This window comes from Athene noctua, chromosome 13, assembly GCF_965140245.1.
Source record: "Athene noctua chromosome 13, bAthNoc1.hap1.1, whole genome shotgun sequence".
Lineage (NCBI taxonomy): Eukaryota > Metazoa > Chordata > Aves > Strigiformes > Strigidae > Athene > Athene noctua.
The window spans coordinates 1,215,748-1,236,269 of record NC_134049.1 but is presented as its reverse complement, the minus strand read 5'-3'; the positions used below and the strand labels follow the sequence as shown (position 1 = coordinate 1,236,269).

General features: G+C 36.6%; 1 protein-coding gene across 10 annotated transcripts in view; it reads right to left on the bottom strand.

The window, feature by feature from the left end:
* Window positions 1-20,522, bottom strand: part of ZNF280D (zinc finger protein 280D) — a 52,270-nt gene that overhangs the window by 8,669 nt on the left and 23,079 nt on the right. For 4 of the 10 annotated variants that reach the window (XM_074916633.1, XM_074916626.1, XM_074916630.1 and 1 more), the window contains 11 exons: window positions 19,418-19,647; window positions 16,929-17,086; window positions 16,431-16,531; window positions 16,187-16,333; window positions 15,469-15,603; window positions 13,687-13,931; window positions 12,351-12,491; window positions 10,628-10,690; window positions 9,901-10,019; window positions 9,671-9,707; window positions 1,353-1,398 (listed from right to left, as the gene is read on the bottom strand). In XM_074916633.1, coding sequence (XP_074772734.1) covers window positions 1,353-1,398; window positions 9,671-9,707; window positions 9,901-10,019; window positions 10,628-10,690; window positions 12,351-12,491; window positions 13,687-13,931; window positions 15,469-15,603; window positions 16,187-16,333; window positions 16,431-16,531; window positions 16,929-17,086; window positions 19,418-19,647 — 1,422 coding nt within the window. Of the gene's footprint in view, window positions 1-1,352; window positions 1,399-6,866; window positions 6,965-9,670; window positions 9,708-9,900; window positions 10,020-10,627; window positions 10,691-12,350; window positions 12,492-13,686; window positions 13,932-15,468; window positions 15,604-16,186; window positions 16,334-16,430; window positions 16,532-16,928; window positions 17,087-19,417; window positions 19,648-20,522 lie in introns of all 10 variants that reach the window. The other 6 variants (XM_074916632.1, XM_074916627.1, XM_074916629.1 and 3 more) reach the window with 3 other exon arrangements.

The following is a 20,522-nucleotide window of genomic DNA, read 5'->3' as shown; positions in this document are numbered from 1 at the left end:
GGGGAACCACCAGAAAGGACAATTCCTTGACTAATCTCTCTGAATTTTAAATGTTTTTAAACAACCTGATCCATCAATTAATATTTGGGGTTCTTCAGCACCCTAGGGGTTTGTCCTTTGACCTGCTGTGCATTTCAACAAACAGCCAAAACATCAAGCATCTGGCTGCAACAAAACAACAGACATTCCATGGCAACTTAGAAAAAACAAAAGAGGTTCCACAAGGCCCAGAGCTCACTGCTCTGAAAGATCTTGGTTCGGATGTCCTGTAAGCTCAGACAGCTAACACCCAAGTAGCCTATTCTGTCTGTATTCTCCACCTTCTCCAACCATAAGGGCTAGGGTGTGTGGGTTGGGTTGGGTTGATTTTGTTTGGGGGGGATGTTGCATTTTTTGTTTTATTTTTAAATGAAAGCCAGTATTATGGAACACAATTCTGTGGAGCAAAACCTGCAAATTCAACATCTCCTATAATGCCGAAACACAATATGGGATGAAAAAAAAAAGAGCACACACACCTGAAGTGGTAATGGAAAGAAAAATGGTATGCAAAGAAAAGGTGCTGCTGTCTACATTTGAGACTCTTGCTTAATGCTGTTGAATGAACAGTCTTCCCCCATTTCTATGAAATCATCGCTTCTGTTAAAAAAACCTCACCAAGCTTTTTGCAATTTGGGAAGCAGGCAAGCAGTGTCACAAGAAAAAAAAAATCTTTGCTAGGTCTGAGAACTTCTCCCACTCTCTTACCAGCTGGGATTTCTGTACAGATCACCCTTTCTGAAGGGCAACAGAAAGACAACTTCTTACAGAATCCAGAGATTGTATTTTTGAAAAAAATTAAGTGATGCACTGTGAGATCATTTAGCTTCCTGATAGGCAGAAAGCAGGGCAAAATTTGTACACATGCCTAGGAAAAAGAAAAAAAAAAATCAGGCTTGAAGAAGCCTTTCCAAGTATTTTCCTCTTTGAAGAGGTACAAATGAAAAAACCCTCAAAAAGTTATGCTTCAGAGTCAGTACTCGGGTTGTACTTCAGGTCCATTTCCAGGTTGCCTTAAGATGAAGATAACATAAGGCAACTAAACCATTCCTTCACAGGAGCCTGGCATACAAACCAACCAGAAGGGACTGACTGCAAACTGGAAATCTTTGGGTGTGGCAGACATACTAAAGGTGTCCTTCCAACACTGCCGTATCTTTCTGTAGTAAAACACAGACAGCACTATGCATATCTTCTGAACACCATGACCCAATAGCATATGTATATTTAAAAAAGAATTGTCTTGGATCTTCAAGCTAGTTATGAAGTTCAGAGATATTGTTAGACTGTGTGGAGAAAAGAAAAGACATTACCTCCAACTTAGCTTCTCTCTCTCTAATGGAGATTTCGGTCTTTAACCTAGTGAATAATGAATTAAGATTCAATGTTTTAAAATACTGTGTGGTTAAAATAGAGATAAGGATGAAGATACTTACAGTAAGAAAGCAACTTGGTAATCTGAAACAAATTTTTAAAAGTTGATACTTATTTTGAGCTTAAACGTACTTCAGAGTTCCAGAAGAGCATTTCAGAATTTTAAAATGTTTTCTTTGGTATACAGAAATTGGAAGATAAACTTGTTTCCTGTAACCTGCTCCAGTTAGCTCACCTCATGAAAACTGGGAAACAACAGTTAAGACGCTTAGCAATGCTTTTATTCTACTGCTTACTGCAATTCTACATGAGGAATCATCTCTTCACCATAAAGCCCCTTTAAACCATGACTGAAGTATTTAAGATCTGAAATGCTAAAATAAGTGCATAAAGCCACATTGTGACCCAACAAAAACATTCTGCAAAACAAGCTCACTTTGCTTTTAATTGCCTACGATAACCCAGATATCAGAGCATAGCTGTAGTTTACTTTAGGGCAACTGTAAAGCATTGTAGCTGACCTCCAACTACTATTCGGAGGAGATACTTCCCTCAAAAAACATTCACAGGCACAGTCCGTACATTAGATGAGCTATAAATTATTTAAATTTATTGGCTTTAAAAACCACATTAATTAAACAGCTTATCACAACATCACTAAAATTGATTTTCTGTGTTTATTTAAGAAAATGCTATTGCAGAGATAGCAAGAAGTATGTCTCCTACAGAACCTTGTTAAGTCATCAGTTCTAATATAAAATCTAACCTTCTGAAGGTTTCCTATGAAAAAATAAAAGATGAACAAAACCCTCAAAATTGCTTATGTCTGTATCTTCTTTGTTGATGCTGCATTAAAGGTAAATTTAATCTGCTGAAGTATGGTGCTGCCTCTGTTACACTGAAATAATGTTATTAATCATAATTTAAATGATCCACTACCTCAGCGAGTCTTAATGGTTGTCTGCAAGGTACAAAATACCTGACAGTAGTAACAGCTTTACCAACTTAAATTTTACGAAAAATATGTACTTCTATTCGATTGGTATCTACCACATGTATTTTCCTAATTTAAGAAAGCAGTGCTAATAACCAGACCTTTTAAAGAGTTTCAGCACATACTTTCAGCACACCATAAACACCTTCTAGCACTAATGTTCTAGTAGCTAACCAACAACTTGGACTGTAGTATAAACAACCATTTATAGCTATTTTAATTATTACATTTTGATTTGCAATAAAAGATGGCAAAATAACTACAAAAAATATTTTTAAAAAATAACATTTCTATGATAGCACCTTAACAGTGCTCATCTAATCAATACTAGGAAAAAAAAACTAGGGGTAAATCAAATGACAACAACTTTTTTGGGCCAGGGACTTGAAATACGCTGAAGTATTAAACCATGAGTAGCAACACCAGTAAAAGATGTTGTAACACCAAATATTTAGCTCAGCTTCAATGCTTTAGTGATTTTTATGCAAGAACTTAAACAAATACATTGGAAATAGTAATTTCTCTAAAACCAGTCACTCTTTAAAGAGCAGAACAATTTAGACAAATGAACCAGATACCATATATCCAGGAACAAAACATACTGTTCTTGTCTGAGTAAGTGTAAGTTTCGCCACTGAAATAGATGAGTATAATTGGATCCAATATCTGTAGATTGTTTTAAACACATTATAAACATTATTCTAAATGATCAAATTTGGATAGATGTCTGTTGTTGGTGATGTTTTATAGCTTATAAAACAGGTTCAAACTGGCTAACTTAGGCTGTTTTGGAAGGGAACATGGTGTATAACATTCTGTGATAACCACATCTTTGTTAATATGGCTTACCCTGGATTCCTGATGTACATTCTCAGCCTTAATTCTGTTTAGGATTAGGTTTTAGAAGGTAGTTCCTTTAATTTGTAATTAGCTCAAGTTTCATAAATAGATACTAAACCACAGAAAACTATCACCTTGTGATGTTCCCAACACTTTTAGGATATAAGAAACCTTAAATCTCATAGTTTTCAAACAGCAACAAAGGCAATGGACTTTCTTACATTTGTAGGGCTACACTGGTTCTGGGAAGAACATTACAAAAATAGAACAAAGATCGTGACCATCTCCAGTAAGTACAGCCTGCTGGTCCACAATTTCAAGTAGTTTTGAAACCTCTCTAGAACTCTTAAAAGATTCTTTATTCTACATAAAAATAAACTTCTAGTTAACCACAAGAAAACATCCCTTAAAACAAATACCCCCAAAATGTAGCAGCTGAGCACAAAATTTCACCTTGAGATACTCAATAGAATGGATTGACCATAAAACCAAAGAGACTCAGAATAAAAGCCACGTAACTGCAAACATTAATTTAGACACCTTAAAGTCTAAATTCAGATAATCTGAAACTTTATTTGATACATGAGGAGTCACCTATGACTAACAGAAGAGGTTTGGAGTCAGTAAAACAAGTAGACTCTAAAATGCACAGTCCAAGCACAGGAGTATTCTCATTTCTGAAATTCATACAGTCTCACTGGTTCCCCTGCTCTGACATAATCAAGTTATGTATATTCTACACACACATACAGAGCTCAAAGCACGAGCAGCTGTCTTTCCAGCAATCTATCATGCTTTCTTACAACCAAAGAGTTACTCCCACAACTTCTTAGAGTAAGCAGTACTGAAACTTAGCTGGAATCTTTTGCCTAACATCCCTTTTTTGTCTGCTCCCAACCAAAACTAACCTTTCCTAGGATGACTGTAGCTTCAAGCATTTCTAGGAAACAACTTTAAGTGGCTAAAGGAATGTACCTTCCAGCCACTCCACTGAACCATACCCAGCAATATACAAATCTCTTTTACAACCTAAAGAATAGAAAGGCATTTCTTTTTTAAGTAACTCCAGCTTTTAGCAGAAATGCCCTATTTCAAAAGATATAACTCTAAGTAGAGCTAATGTTTCATACAGCACAATTCTCCCCCAAATGTCTGATTGTATGAGCATTTATTGGGAAGGTATATGTTAATAGAGAGGAGAAACGCTGCCTCTACAGCATGGTGTTTTACACTGTTAACAACTGAATGGGAAAGGAAAGATGGTGATGTTCATGTTAGTTGACACTGTCTCCTGTTTCTCACCTGTAAAGCGGGGTTAGCAATGAAGACAGCTATATAACAACTTACTACCATTGATCATGAGTAGAGGAGTGTTATTACACACAAAGCTGCACCGTTACAAATGCTTAGCAGAATACCAGAAACAAACATTTGTTTTCTTGTCAGAACAACTTCCAAAACAAAGGTAATATAGAATTTGCTAATCAAGCAATGTTGCTCTGCAACTGCACGCCTTTTAAGAACCCATAATGCAGTGACACTCAATGTCCTAAAAATAACAAAAAAGAGACAGGTTAACATACAAATGAAATCTTAATTCTTCGACCATAAGCTAAACTGGTCATACCATGCATATTCATGCTCTGTCATTGCGGTTGTGGTCCAACATGCTGCAATACTCATGTAATGTTGTAGCTGTTGGGACCATCAGGGATATTTAATATTGAGTCAGGCAGGTTTATCTGCATGGTTTGGTACTGGTTCCTATGTTATGAGTTTTCCGCATAAGTAACATTTCTGAGATCCTCACACAAATGGAAACAGGATGCCATGATGTCAATTGTTTCTACATGAACTATTTATACAAAGCTGGCAAATCTGTACGTAGCTTACAAGTGTTTTGACTGCACGCCTGAAACTTAAAAAATTTCTGTAGCAAAGCTGTAAAAGAACCAAATGATAATATTCCAAATGAGCATTCAAAAGAGATATAATTCATATAACTTCAAATTGAAGTGTTAATCTAGTGTAGTGTCTGGGAAATTCTTAGAGAACATTTCCAAAACCCATGAAAATCTGCAATCATATTCCAGTTTTGTTGTTGCTGGAAACCTGAATGAAAGTGAAATAATCACAGATCCAACCTCCTCTGAAATGCAACGGCATGTTCACAATGTAAACACAAACCCACTATGCTGGTTTGAATGCTGCCGTGTCAAAACAGAAATAAGTCCTGCAAGAAAAACCTGTAGTAGGTAACTGATGGTTGAAGTTGAACAGCAGCATTCAAGATGGAACATGGCTTCTGTCAGAAGAAAAAAAACAAGTAGCAAAAAGAACGAGACTTTAGAGTACGGAGTAAGCGTGCAGATGCTCAATCACAAAATAAGAGACAACGGATGACAGGATCCTTGCCATTATTAGCAATACCACAGTGGCTGCAGAAGCTCACTATCACCAAAACCATTACTGTTTGAATACTGAAAGTGAAGAGGACAAAAATACCAGTACAAATGGATTAATCTCAGAGAGTTTGATTATGCAGAAAAAGAAAGAGCTGCAAATCAAGAAACAGCTTGCATTCATCAAAAATAATCTCTTATGACCAGGAGGTTATAACAGTGACTGGTCGCAGGGCAAGATTAGCTCTATCTATTAGGTTGCTTGGAAGCTGGTAAATGAGAGATTCAACCAAGACACATATCCACCACTGTAAGCAGGAGGTTGAGTTTGGAGGAACACTAGATGTTCATCATGACAAAAGGAAAGCTCATCATATATCCAGACAACCTGTTGATGGATAAACTTGCCATAGATCATCTAGAACTAAAGATGAAGTCAGAAGTAGTGAAATCAAAAGCAGCAGATGTCTCAGCAGCTTGAGGAGAGCACCCTTGAAGATGAGAGATGATACCAAAAGAACAAGGTGTGAATGAACTGTAGCTGCTCCACCCTCAGAATCAAGGCTCAATAAAGGTATCTGCTTCCATCACGTGCTTTCCTCCTACAGTATTTAGGAGCAAAAAGAAGCTTAGCTACCAGAGCAAAGCAGCTAATCAATTCCCTCGGCCAAGATTCAGTTTTTGCAGTTACATGCGACAGAAGACATTCAAATCATACTTTGCCACTATACACTGTAAAGTTATTGGCAGACAAAAACGCAACTTACTTGAATATTAAATAGATCAGGTCTTGTATGCTTTAGTGAACACCCAAAGAGAATGACAAAGCCCTTTAGTTTCAGAAGCCAGGATCAAGTTCAGAAAAAAATGGGCTTTGATGTCAACACATATACACCATAATTTACACACTACTCTAGCTTGGGATGACACCGATAGGTTTGAGCAGCAAAGAAACACTGCAAATGAGCAGCAAAGGAACACTGCATCACATAAGTGAAACTCCTGGTAAGCCTCTCTTCAAAGGCATATAGCCCCCAAAAAGCTGCAAGTCAATGCTGCAAAGCAGAGAACATTATCACAGGAGGGCCTTTGCCAGACTACAGTACTGGGAGAAAAGACCAGACCTGCTGCCTAAAAGATGCAAGAAGAGAATACCACAGCTTCAATGCATGAAGAAAAAGGAAAAGGTCTGGTCAGATCCTTGTTCGCTTACATACCAAAATAATCCCAAGCTGGACTGGGTTCAATTTTCTGGTCCACAATGATGTATCAGTGAGCCAAGGCAGTATAGGATACCTGCTCACTTTCAACTCCCCTGCAACAAAAATGTCTGCTGTCAGTTCATTTAAAAATATGTTAATTGTTGCGCAAAGCAGAGAGTTGAGCATTAGAAGAGTACTGGCATAGTTATTAAGCCTTATTCCCTCTGCACAAGGTGGGTCACTAAACAAACAAGGTGACTTTATGTAGAGTAACAATTTTAAAAGCAGTTTCTGCTGGAACATCTCCAGCTAGGTTATCTGTATTACTAATGGCAGGATTCTGGTCCAAAGACAGTCTCATCAACACTATGCGGAGCTCATGGAACATGTTTGGTCATTAGCAATAAAGATGAGTTTTACAGCACTTACAGACAGTGATATATAATAAAAGATACCAAAAGATACCATCTAAGAGATGCAAGAGAAGATCCAAAAGTGTTCAAGATAGTAATTGTGAGTAATTGTTTCCAGTGATGAAGGGATTCTGAAGAGCCCCATAAACAAGTCATACCTCACTTGAATTACAGGTCCAAGAATGGAAAGAAACATTCATAGATCACTGAGAAACCACACAGCAAAAGTTATGAATATTGTCTGCAAGTTCCTCCTCTTCCAAAGCAAACCACAGAGTACTATGCAGAACCCTCCCACAAAAGGATGAACGTTTTTTTGTGTACTCTGTACTGCAAATAATGAATTAAAAAATCTGCCACACAGGTATACTCATGCTCTTAGGTTTAGCAATGATATATTCTTGTCCAAAGTATCAGAGAATTAGTATATGGAATAGGACAAGATTTACTGAAAGTAATGAAGTCTGTGAGCATGACAGTTTCAAAAAGCACCACCACAGATTATGTCACCTCATGCAGCACCAGTAACTAATCTCATGGCAACATCGGAGCTCTCAAAAATAATGGCTGTCGGAATCTGTCCTAATCTAACAGCTCACAGAAACAAACCTGCACATATTCTTGACTCCCCTTCAAATCTTTCCAGTGCTCACCCATCTGTTTTTAAGTAATACATACTTTGTATATTCAACATTCTTAAATCTTTTCCTGTGACATCTCCATAATATATTCAAGACAGCAAGGTCCTTGTGCAGTACTGACAACAGCCTGTCACAACTGTACCTCTTTCTCCAGCATTCAATACAGCTATAACCTTTCCTTACATATAGTTCAGCAAGTATTAATTCCCAACATCTAATGCTAGCTCCAAAAAGAAAAGCTAAGGTTTTCACAGGTATCACAGCTCAACACTGTTTTTCCATTGTTTGAGTTTCACTGAAATCTGAATTGTTAAAGGACACAAGCTACCCTGGATTAATGAAGAGAACATAGCTCACTCTCCTAGTTGACTCTTTCCAGTATTTTGTCCAATTTCAATATTATGTGCTCCAAAATCAGAAATTTCATTTCTTAAACGGCTTTCTGGAATGCTTTCCCAAAATAACTGCCTTCCCCTATTAATTCCTGCCAGAATATCTTAAGTTCTTCTAAATAATGTCTATCAGTCATTTTATCAGGCCACCAGTTTTACTCAGCTGCATCACATGCTCAGCAGTTACTAGCTCAAAGTTTGAAGTTTATAGCTTTATACTTTGCTCCACTAATAGTCCTCGCCAAAGACAGTATTTCTATGTTTGGGCGAGATGACAGATTAGTCCAATACTCTCTCTCTTAATGGCCACTTCATAGGAACTAAGAAAGAAAATACTTAATAGATATGAAATAACCTATTGGGGATGTTTCCAAAACTCAGTGAAGGCTGATTTATGCTTAGAGGCCTAAGAACTTCTTGTGCTGTTGCGAGAGTTCTCATTGCACATGAGTATCTAATGCCTTTTAGAATCCTGCTGTAGGCTAGGACTCAGGGACACCTTGTTGTTAAATCAGTGTTAAACTAACTTCTTCCATCTTTTAAAATACCTTCCTTTACAGTCTATCTGACATTTTTATTCCTGTGTTCTGAAATGGTTTAGAGAGAACTCGAATGTTTGATTCAACTGGCACACCCCTGAACCTTCAATTAAGGCGTAAGTGGGCTCACAAGTGAGCTCACACTGTAAAGCCTCAGGTACTGTTCCAGGACAATCAGAGACAGTTTAGCACGTCTCATTCTTCTAAGGCTAAAAATACCCCCAAGGAAACCCTGCATCACAATCTCCACAATATTGTCACGTTCTTTTTCAAACCCTTAAAAAAAACCCTGAAAGCCAAAATCCCAGTATTAATTTTTCTTTGAAAGCCAGAATTAAAATTTAATACAAAACAGTGTACCTTTGTCATATTTATAAATAACATTGTTTTGAAAATAATTTCTAAATATTTATCGAAGATTAAGACTGAATTTGTCCTACTTCGGTAAAGGTCTCTTAAAAAGTGTAATGTCAATAATATTAACATTAATATTAATAATTAACATTACATAAAGAACATAAACCACTCATTTAATAAAGCTAGTATTAAAAGCAAGTTGAAGTGGAAATTTCACTATGTCTAGACTTAGAAGTCATGATTGAGAAGTTCTAATACTGCAGAAATTATTTATGCCTCTCTGGCCAAACTGAACAAAAACCTGGTTCTGATTTCGGCTGCAGTAGGTAACCATTTTCTCTCCTCATTCTTGTGACTGTGGACACGGTAAGGGCAAAAAGCACCAGTAAAGTAAGGGTCTACATCTACGTTCATCCATACATTTTGGCCATCTGTCACTAAGTTAATAGAAACATTGAGCAGTAAAACAAAACTTACTCAGATACTTGTTCAGCAGCTGGGATATCTACAGAAACTGAAAATAAAAATAAAGGACATCATTAAAAATATTTGAAAATGTAGAAATACTGAAGTACTCACTTTCAAATCAAAGTACACAGAAATAATGATAATGCAAGTAAAAAAAGGTTTGCAATAACACAGACATCCACACGCAAGTATTTATATCTATATACACACTATATAAAAAAGACATTCTATGTACTCACCTTTCTCTATAACAACTTGACAAGTATGAGAGTGGCTTTCACTCAGATGTGTGGCCATGCTGTCTAAGCCAGAAACATCAGTCAGGAAATCACAGTTAAGACACACTACAGTCACACCTCTAGAGAAGAGACATTAAGAAGGAAGTATAAACACAACATGGCTGTGAAAACACTTTTCTTAACTTTCAGCAACTGGACAGATGATACAAAAATAATTAAAGTCTCCTGCAACTTCAGATAACTCACAAAAACATATTCTTACTTTTTATACTGCAGCTAGCACCTGGAAATCCCTATCAATGACCAGGGTATCTCCAAGCTGGATGCAGTACAAAGAACACCACTTTAGACAGAAATTTATCTGTAAAGCATGAGTTTCTCTGGTTTGGTGGGTTTTGTTTGGGGTTTTTTGTGTGGCTGGTTTATTTGTTTTCCTTGCGCACCCCCCCCCCCCCCCCCCATTTTGCACATTACGAATAATTGAAAAATAAAGAAATAATAATATTTTTAGAAATAAGTTAAGAAAAATGTTACTAAATGTGGACAAATAACAAATGTTTGTCATTGAATCGAGCACTGCTAGTGGAAGAACTAATGCTTTTATTTCCCTGCTCCTTCTAAACTGTGGAAGCCAAGAAACTCAGAAGGCTCCAATCTCATTTAACTAATCAGTTCACTGTCAGAAAGTAAAAACATAATGATCTGTGACTGAAAAAAGCTGGATTACCGTAGCTCTTCTGAATGCTTCTTATAGATCCAAAATCTTTTACTTGGACGAGCACTGTGAAAACTAAATACAAGAAAACATTACCACTTAGATTGGTTTTTTTTTTTTTTTTTTTTTTGAGTACAGTACTCCACACATCCCCTACTCTGCATGTGGTATTGCATTTGCTTAGGACAATGCACAAAAATAGAAGGCTCAGTTATTGACCTGCATTATTCCAAAACATTACATTGCTGAAAGCTTAAAGGTTTGTGAATCTCAGCTCTAGTTCAAAACACTGTCTTGTAAATAACTAGTTTGGGAGGGCCAAGGCTTAAATTTGTCAGCACAGTCTTGCAAGAACATAGTTCCATCGTTTCCATCAGCAGCTCAGCTCTTGCAGCACCACCATGGTTGTAGCTATACAGTGCTCCAGGGAAGCTGCCAAACTTTGAACTCATGCTTCCTAAAGAGATGGCTTCCAATTTCAGACAACCTGTAAGTTCTCATATGCAGGTTGAATATGTGCCAACACTGTACTCCCGCACAAAAGCACAAGCAAGAAGCTGAGGTATGGGGGCTGTCACTGCACAAACACCCTCCCTCTGTCAGACTTCCTCCTCGCCATCCCCTCTTCCTTACACTCACCAAAACAGGTGATGAGAGGTGCTGCAAGGGGTCAAGGTAGCGGAAGCATGAGTACACCAAGGAGACAAAGTGCAAAAGCCTGGCTGGTTTACTGCAGTACACCCTGAACAAGGGCAGCAGCAGCAACAGTTTACCTTAGATTCCCCTCTCCCCTTCCCAGTAAATTTACTCTTGCACGGTCAGAACCATGCACATTAATTTTTATTATTTAAACATGCAATCAGTAGACTATATCCATAAAAGTATGTAACTATTTCAGCCTAGGACTCACATGAGCATTGAAATTAATACGAATAAGTCAACATACAAAATATATTAAAAAACTTGTAAAGACTTAGGTCATAAATTCAAGAACTCTAGCATTCAAACATGTCAAGGCATTTTATACATACATGTATTCAAAAAGACAATTGCATTCTGTTTTTTTCCCCACAATTTGGCTTGTTCAGGGCACAGGATTAACAAATAGGTTCTCAAAATTTTCTTGTCACTGCTACGTGACCTGTGCCTAACTATTGCATAGTATAACTCTATTGCTCTGAAAACTAATGCATTTGTTTTCTTAACAGGCTTTTTTCCAGCTGTCATCACTAACATTCTACACTGTCTCAAAATCAGTGACAAACCTCCTGCAAAATGAGATGTTATTTTTACAGATGACCAGAAGTAGTATATGAAAAAGTATCCACTCGACTGTGCTATTGGAACATCCTTTACATAGTATCTGAGCACAGATTTCACCAGCAGTAACTGTGGCTGTATGCATTCAGCACTTCTAAAGTCAGATGAGGCATTCCATCTGAAACCCAGCAGCACACAACAATTAGTCATTATTTAAGCCGGGCTGAAATGGTTATGGAAGATGCCATAGAAATTCTGAAGCAAAGACGGAACACTGCCTGAACCACTGGGTTTTTAAGGCAAAACATGGACATGGGGTTTAGGCCCTCATTACAAAGTAAAAATCCAACCTTAAGACATTTCCCTGACAGTCCTACAACCCAGTTCAAAATTCAGCTAATAGAAAAGCTTAACACACCTTATATGAATTTAGGAACTATTTGATAACTCAGTAAAAACTTTGAAGAGTTCTTACCTCATCATGTGATTCACATAGGCTTTGCTACAGCTAGTGTTGTATCTGCATAAGCTACAGTGGACGTAAGCAGGAAAATGGCTTGCAAAATCTTTTATTTCTGAGTAACACTCAATACATTTGTGAGCTCCCAAACGATACCTAACAGTAATATGAAAAAGTTAATAGTTAATATAAACCCTTTAAGACAAGATAACTATTACTAACTTTTTGCTTTAAATCAGTAGCAAGCCTGCCTACATTAGGGGAAAAAATGAAGAACTTAAAAACGCATCACTTAAATACTTATTATTAATGAGTTATGTTAGCCCACATGAAGAAAACTTTGTTTTTTCTTGAATTATACTGTCATTATGACCTTAATAAAAGAGTGAAAGTTAATGTAAGCATCTGCTATTGGCCACTACTGGAAAAAAGATACTGCAGTAGATGAGCACCTCCAACTTCAGCTGCAGCTGTTGTCTCTGTGTACTTGAGAAACATTTCAAATAAATGCTTCATCCACCAGAACACACAGAAAAAAACCTTTGGCTTTCCTGTCACCCCTGATATTCCCCATGAGCTTTGAAATATCCACAAAGCAAGAATGCAATCCTGCTCTCCCCCAATTCTGCTGGCAGTGTTTGGATGTCTCAGCTACACACTGGGAGCATTAGCACCTTATTGGAAGGGAGACAGATACAATCTTTGACAAAGAAAACTGCTAACTCAGCCAATGACATTACGTTCCAGTCGATAAAAAACCTATTAAATTATTAATATAAGGATAGCAAACCCCAGGCAAATTGTAAGTAAACATAAGGACAGCATTCTCCCAACAGCCTGCTTTTACTTTCTCGATTTTGATTTGGTAGCTCCCAAATTAAGGTATCTGCTAGGACAGACAAGACTTAACCTTTTAAATAGCAGATTCAAATAAAACCCTTAAAAAAATGGAAGGAGGAAAAGACTTTTCCCTCCATAAGAAAACTTGCAGAGAACACCCAGGCAGACGTATTTCCCTCCACAGGTCAATTTTAAACATAAATCTGCCTAATGAGCCAGTATTTCAAGAGTCTGTGGCTCTATGCAGAGAAAAATTCTAAGTTTGCACGTAAGAGTTTCCAGAACATCAGTTCTTCCATCATAAAGTACTCTACCACCACCAAAACTGGTGAATGAAGATACAGAACTAGAATCACAGTACCAGTATTTGAAAAGCTTATGTGAGCGATTTTTCTGCAAAATGGCAATGACAAATCTTCTATATTGCAATATTAGAAGTTATTGAAAGATAATTAAATCATTATTTATATTCAAAGTATACTTAAAGATATGTTTAATACTCATATTTTACCTTAAATTATGCAATGCTGTATTTGTAACTTCTTTTTTTTTTTTGCTGTTGGTCCATGCATTTTGCTTCCTTGATGTAGTTGATTTTGATTTAGCTTTTGACTTATTTGTATTAGATTTGTTATGATTTTTAGTGGTTGTATTTTTAGCTTTAGGTGATAACTGAAACGTGGAAGTGCTCGTACTAACAGAAGATGTAGCTGATGATCCTGATTGAAGAGATCCAATAGATGCTCGAATAGTCACCTACGAGTATGAAATTTAAAAAAATTATTTAGATTTAAGATAAGTTCCCATTTCTATTTTTCTCAACGTTTAAGCCACTTTAGAACAAAAATTATAAGAAACACTCCTCAGTAAAGACTGCTTAGAGAAATACAAAAGAGTAAACCTAACCTCAACAGTCTACTGGATGCTTAAAAAGCTGTTTTGGTGGAAATTGCCATGACAAAACACACTGCTCTCTTCCCAGACCTGCAACTGGCTACATCCTGCTTTCTTAAAAAACCGTAGGTATGGAAAAGAAACAGAAGGGTCAGATCAATTAGCCTTACTAAGAATAGTATCAAACAGTCCTATCAGTGCCTGGATTTAACAAAAGCCCTGTGTCTTGTAGCCTCATGATTAGCCAGTTTACCTCCTTCCTTCCTATTTGCTCCACATCCTAGACCCCCCAAGGACTAAGGCTGGTTTCTGACCTCTCATCTGGCATTACTGCACTCCCTTCTCTTGCCCTTAAGTTCCATTTTTCCAGTTTTCACTTGCAGCATGACTCCAAATTATACCCCTTGCCCATAATCGTAGTTTAGAAGCACCTCACCTTCTAAGCCTGGTTCCAAACTCAGTCTCATCATCTACATTCTGTCCAGGTCTACTAATACCAAAATTATAACCTAATCTAAGCTTTTATTAGATCACGAAGACCCTGAAATCTTCAGAAAACTGAGGTATTGTCACAGACTAGAGCACCAGTGCTTTACGTTCTGCCAAACCACACAATCAACATCAACCTCAGTCATTTTTCCTTTCTGATTCCACAGCAAATGAACTGTGAAGAGATGATCAAAATGTGAATTTTCTTCTTTTCAACTGAAAGGACATATATCTTCATATTTCATTAAAAAAAACATTGGATAAAGTCCTTAAATCTACAGAAAAATCCTAGTCTAAGTGGTTCCTTCTCAAGAAATGGAAGAATGATTTAAGGATAGACAAAGTGTTCTGAGAGGACCCAAGTTTACTTCATAAACCACTTAAAAGAAATTGTGGGGATTTTTTTCCTCTTCAGATGCTAGAGCTAAAAAAACCTTGGTGAACTCAGTATTAAGCACATACTGTCTATGGAAAAGTAGGCTTTGTACTCTGTAAGATTTTTGCCACCACCTTCCACAGGTTGAAAATCTTCCACAAAAAGTGATGCAGACCCCTCTGACCAACTTCCAGACGATCTCCTTTTCTCTTAGCACAAGAAGGGGTAAATGAGAGGGGGCAAATTAACTAACAGTTCAAGAAAGCAGCAACACTGACTGAACTACACCTGAATGGAAGAATAGGGAGAGGAACACCAAAGATCACCAGAAAGAAAGCATAAACTATGCTTTGCAATTCTTGTAACAGGACTATTTTTTAGAGTTTTAGTTTTAGAGGTAGCAAAAACCCCCAAACCAAACAAAACTGTGCTGTGGAAAATAAAGGAGAAAAACACTTCTTTCTATTCCACTCTTTTCTCTACCAGTAATTACTTTTCCTTCATCTCCTCTATTTTTTCTGTATGAACACTTACCTTTGTTCCAGGAGGCAATCCTTCTAACTGTTTGGGTTTCCTAAATGTTCGGTGATGCTGAGTCTTGTGATCCATTTTTTCTTTGCATGTCAAAAATTGCAGTCTGCACTTAGTGCAACGATATATTCCTTTTTTCTTTCAAAAATGGAAGACAATCTATAGTAAGCATAATGTCATGACAAACAAAACTCCAGCCCTAGCTTGTTTCAAGCAATGGTCATCCAGTTTCTAAAACATGAACTGGACAAACTTGTAATTTCGTACAAAGCCAAGACAATGTGTAGGAATTAAAGAAAGAATATTTAAATACTTGAAAACGCAAGGCCGTGTCATTACTAAGGAGGATGAACCAGGTTACCAGTTACAAGAAGACACAGTACTTCATAATCTTTTTCTCTCCTTGAATTACTGAAAGGTTAGATAGCAACCTCACGAAAAGCAGATCACTACACCTTAATGAAGAAAACCAATAGCAGAGATATTCTTTCAAGTATATTCTGAAATTTTTTTTTTTAAACAGGGAGTTGCTGTCACACAGACACATGACAGTCTAGTAATACTCTTAAAGACTCTTCAAAAGAAGCAGTCACAATTCTACCATGTTTTATTAACTCTTCCTATCCAGTAACAGCCATACAAATCAATTACACCTTTTTTTCCCCCAGATTACATATATATCACATTTTTCTTGTGTTAAGAATTGAAAATATTTGTTTACCTGATGTCTCATGTAATGATGCATATATGGTGCTCCAATTTTAATTACTTTGAGGCAAAACGGGCATAGCAAGTGTTTCGTATTTTCATGAACTGTTCTAAAATGTGTTTCTACATCTGAAAAAGCTGAGGATCTGTAGTTGCATACCTAAAACAAAAAGGTTGACTTTCTTATTAAAAGTTTATTGACAGTAAAGACTGGGGGGTGTGTGTAATCTGAATACAAAATGGTCATTCTGAGATACCTGGCAAACATACGGCATTTCACCTGGCTTATGATTGTCCTTCATATGTTGCAAAAGAACTTGCTCTGTTTCAAAGGATAATTCGCAGATTTTACAAATTGCTAGAAAAAGTGAAAAATGAGAAAAGAAAAATTGGGGTCATAAGGAGATAAATGATAATATGTATGTATATATGTATAAAGGTAAAGCAATTTAACAATTATTCTACTCTTCAGAAGAAATTCCATGTACAATTTCAGGAAGCAATGAGTGCAAGGTCCTTAAATAACATGAATTCCTGAAGCTTTCAATTAAAAAACCAAAATGCTTCTTAAGTTTTTTTCCCCACGCACACTGCCCGAACATAAGCTGAATGAGCGGTAAGCTCCTATTTTAAATCTCAAGGTTACTGCTCTTAAAGTAAAATAGCTTTATTCTGAAGTTAAAAACCAGCAAAGTCAGAAAATATCTAAAAAATTTAGGTTACAAAAAAGTTCAGTGTGTTACAATCCAACTTACTAGATGACTCGTAAGGCGTGTGTGTACTTTCAATGTGGCACTGCAGCTGGAAGGGGGTGGGAAACTGCCGGTAACAGTGCTGGCAGGTGGTGTGGCTTTCCCAGCTTTCACTGCTCTGCTTCTCAAGCTCCAAGTGATGTTTCATGTGGTTCATAAACCTTTCAATGACAGCAAAAAGGTGAAAAAAATTGACATTTTAACATTCACTATATATGACATGTCACATGCAAGATGTAGAGAATTCTTTAGAAACTTTACTCTCCAATGACTTCTCAATTTACAAAAAAATATTAAAAAAAAACCCCAAAGTTAAAGCAGCTGACTATGCCAGAAATCATCTTTCAAAGCTTAACAAGAAATCTTGACTATTGTAAGGAACATGCAACATACCCAAAATATATTCTAAGACGAAGCAGTCTATTGCATTTTTCATGTTTGCTTAGACAATTCTTGCCTTGAAATAAAGGCAAATGAGCAAAGGCAACAACAACAAAACGTATCAGCTGTTCACACTTCACCACCACCAGTCTCAAAGCCACATTCTGAAACAAGTGTAACTTTAGCTCTGCTGAAAACTATTCAGTAGCAAGAACATATCTGCAACTAGGTCATTATAGCTTTATCTGAAAGCACCTCAAGTCCTCATGAAGGACAGTTATCAAAGAATGACACTGGGCAGCTGACAAGCAGAAGAGCACAAGAAGCTTGGTGGTACGTTACCACCTTTTCCCCATCAATACATCCACCTATCTGTAGTAGGGACCTATGCTGGGTGAGAAGCCTGGGGACCCATGACAACATTGGGCGGGTCAGAGTTACTGGTGGAACTACACAAGGACAGGTTAGCTGCACAACCCACTACTGTTAAACTTCCAAAACGGTTCTATTTTGAATGTGCTTCATTGCAGTACAGGCAGAGGAAACTAGGTCACGCTCACAAAAGGAATATAGTTCTCAAAGTGGTGACCTTGGAACTGGAAAAGACAAATGAGAAAGGAGAATAGTTTCCTGAGCTCAAGCTTCTAATATCATGCAGTTGCTTTAAAAGAAAGAAAAAAAAAAAAGAGACGACTTAACTGAAGATACCCAGGTACCCATGCAGAAGAAAGGAATTGACACCAGTACTGCATGTTATCTTAACAGAACATTATTTCAATGCTGTGTTCAACTATAGATCTTTTAAAGGAATAAGGGGACTACCCTGATTAATTACTTTGTGCTTTTCTGAACTAAGGTCCAGAGAACTTCCACTAAAAGTACAGAGGTGCTATGTATCTATTTTGTCCACTATAAATGGTTAAAGGTGTAAAATACACCTTGGAATAAAAATTCTGAAGTTACAGAACTATGGTATACCGCCACCAAGTTACAGCAAAAATCACTATCACTGAAAGGCAACTCTAGAGAAATTAAAAGAAAAAATGAAGTGCTCATTTTTAATGACTTGCTGTGGAACACACAGGCACCATAGCACCAATAGCATACAGTATAATGCTGAGTAGAAAACAGTGCCTGAAAAATAGTTTCTAAAATAAACGCAGTATCTTAATAAAGTATTCTTTCTGTGGACTACTTTTCATGCTACTGCAAGAAAGGCTTATTTGAAAAGTATTATGCATACAAAAACAAAAGAAAAACCTCTCGGACATATCAAACAGTTTACTGCTCTTAAGATAAATTGCAAGGGAAGAAATGCCATAATTAACAAGAACTATAAAATTGTGAGAGTAAACTCTTTTGAAGTCTAACAACATACAACATTTTCAAGCTGCTTAAGACAAATTACTGGCACTTCTACTCATACTTAATGATTAATAACAAATATAATGTTTGTGATTACATGAAACTTCTGTTTTGTGCAGTAATGTGGGTCTAATGTTAGCATAAACCTGTTAATTTTAACTTGCAGACTGTGCCCTTTGAAGAAATAGTCCATTTTTCAGTTTTACATTCTGCTACTTCAGCTTCCCTTGAAGAATGCATATAATAAAGTTCAATGACCTTAACTTCCAAAGAAACAATGACATGAACTTGTCTACCTATTAAAACAGCTTACTGAAGTTTTTTGCAGCATTTGGAAGTAAAATTATTCCATCAAAATAGCAGATGTTACATAAGTAAACCACCAACTATTAGTCATTGTGCATCCCTAAAGGGAATTAACACTCACATCTACTGATATCACCATCAATCCAGATGGCAAATTGTAAAATACTTTGTGTTGCCCTTTCTAACCCCAAAGTCCTACAACTGCTCTCCTGAAAACTCTACTGTTTATGTTAGACACTATTAAAATTCGTACTCTAATCTGTGAACACATTAAGTTATGGCCATACATGCATACTGAAATTTCTCTTCAGTCACCCAATATTATCAGTTTTCAAGAAAAAAAAAAAATTCTATTTGAGACACACAAATTTTTAATGCATGAAACTAAGTGCTGCAGGCTGTAGTGATTAACAAACAATTAAGGAAGGGAGTTCAAATACCTTATGTTATTTTTAAGAACTTTCAAACAACTGAAGCACTTAAATGTCGTATGAGTCTTCTGCTCCTGTTGTACTTGCTGGGTGTCACCTTCATGTTTCCCATAATAAAAGTCATTAACTAACATAATCAATTTTCCTTTCTCAGATTCAGCAGTCTTGCTTGTTGTGCTTGAACATTCTGTTTTGGCCATTCCCAGGAAAAAGTTATTTACCATATCTGGACAACAATACTGGATGGAAGGAGGGAGGAGAAGACACAGAGAGACACACAGGTATCAGTACCTCTTACCAAACTCCATCAATGACAACACCATTTCAAAAACTGAAGCCACTAACTAGAGTTAGATACAAAGACTAATTCTCCAGCACACCGACTTTATTCACATTCACATAAGGCTTTTGAACAATAACTGATCTTTAGGTAGTGTCTAGGCAATAAAGCACTACATATTATGAAAACTGAAAAGGGATTATTCTCATAGGTTCACATAAAATTAATTTAAGCTAGAAAAGCAGCTTTTATACAAGAATTTTGCTGACAAACATAATTTTACTGAGAACCTAATGGAAAGCTTTATCTTTTATTTCTTTGGAAAGGACATACGTTGAAACCTGCAAAAGTTCTTTCCAGCATTACTGAAAAAAATCAGAAATCCTAAGTCACAAAGCCCACACTGTTCAAGCTTCTTTATGTCAAAGTGTATATAAATGTTTAACCCAATAGCTATACCATGAAACTTAACGTTTAAAAAATATGAAACATTTCATACAGAAGATGCTATGAAGTTTCCAATAGTGAACAAAATCAGAATGTTTCAGAGGACAGGTATCTTTCTCCTGCTGAATAGTGGCTTTTATTGTGCAGGACTACTTTCTATTTTAATTTTAAAATTGATTAAATAATACTAAGTAAAACCACTTCAATGATCTTTCTATTCAGTTGATGTACTCAGTGCAAAAACTATTCTTTACAATTAATGACTAAAGATAAAACCCTTGATTTTCTTCCACTCTTACTTGTTTCTTAATTGCGATTTGAAGCTCAAGAGGACAGCAGCTACCATTTAGGGTACGACAAGCCCAGTAAATCAGAATGATCTGAGTT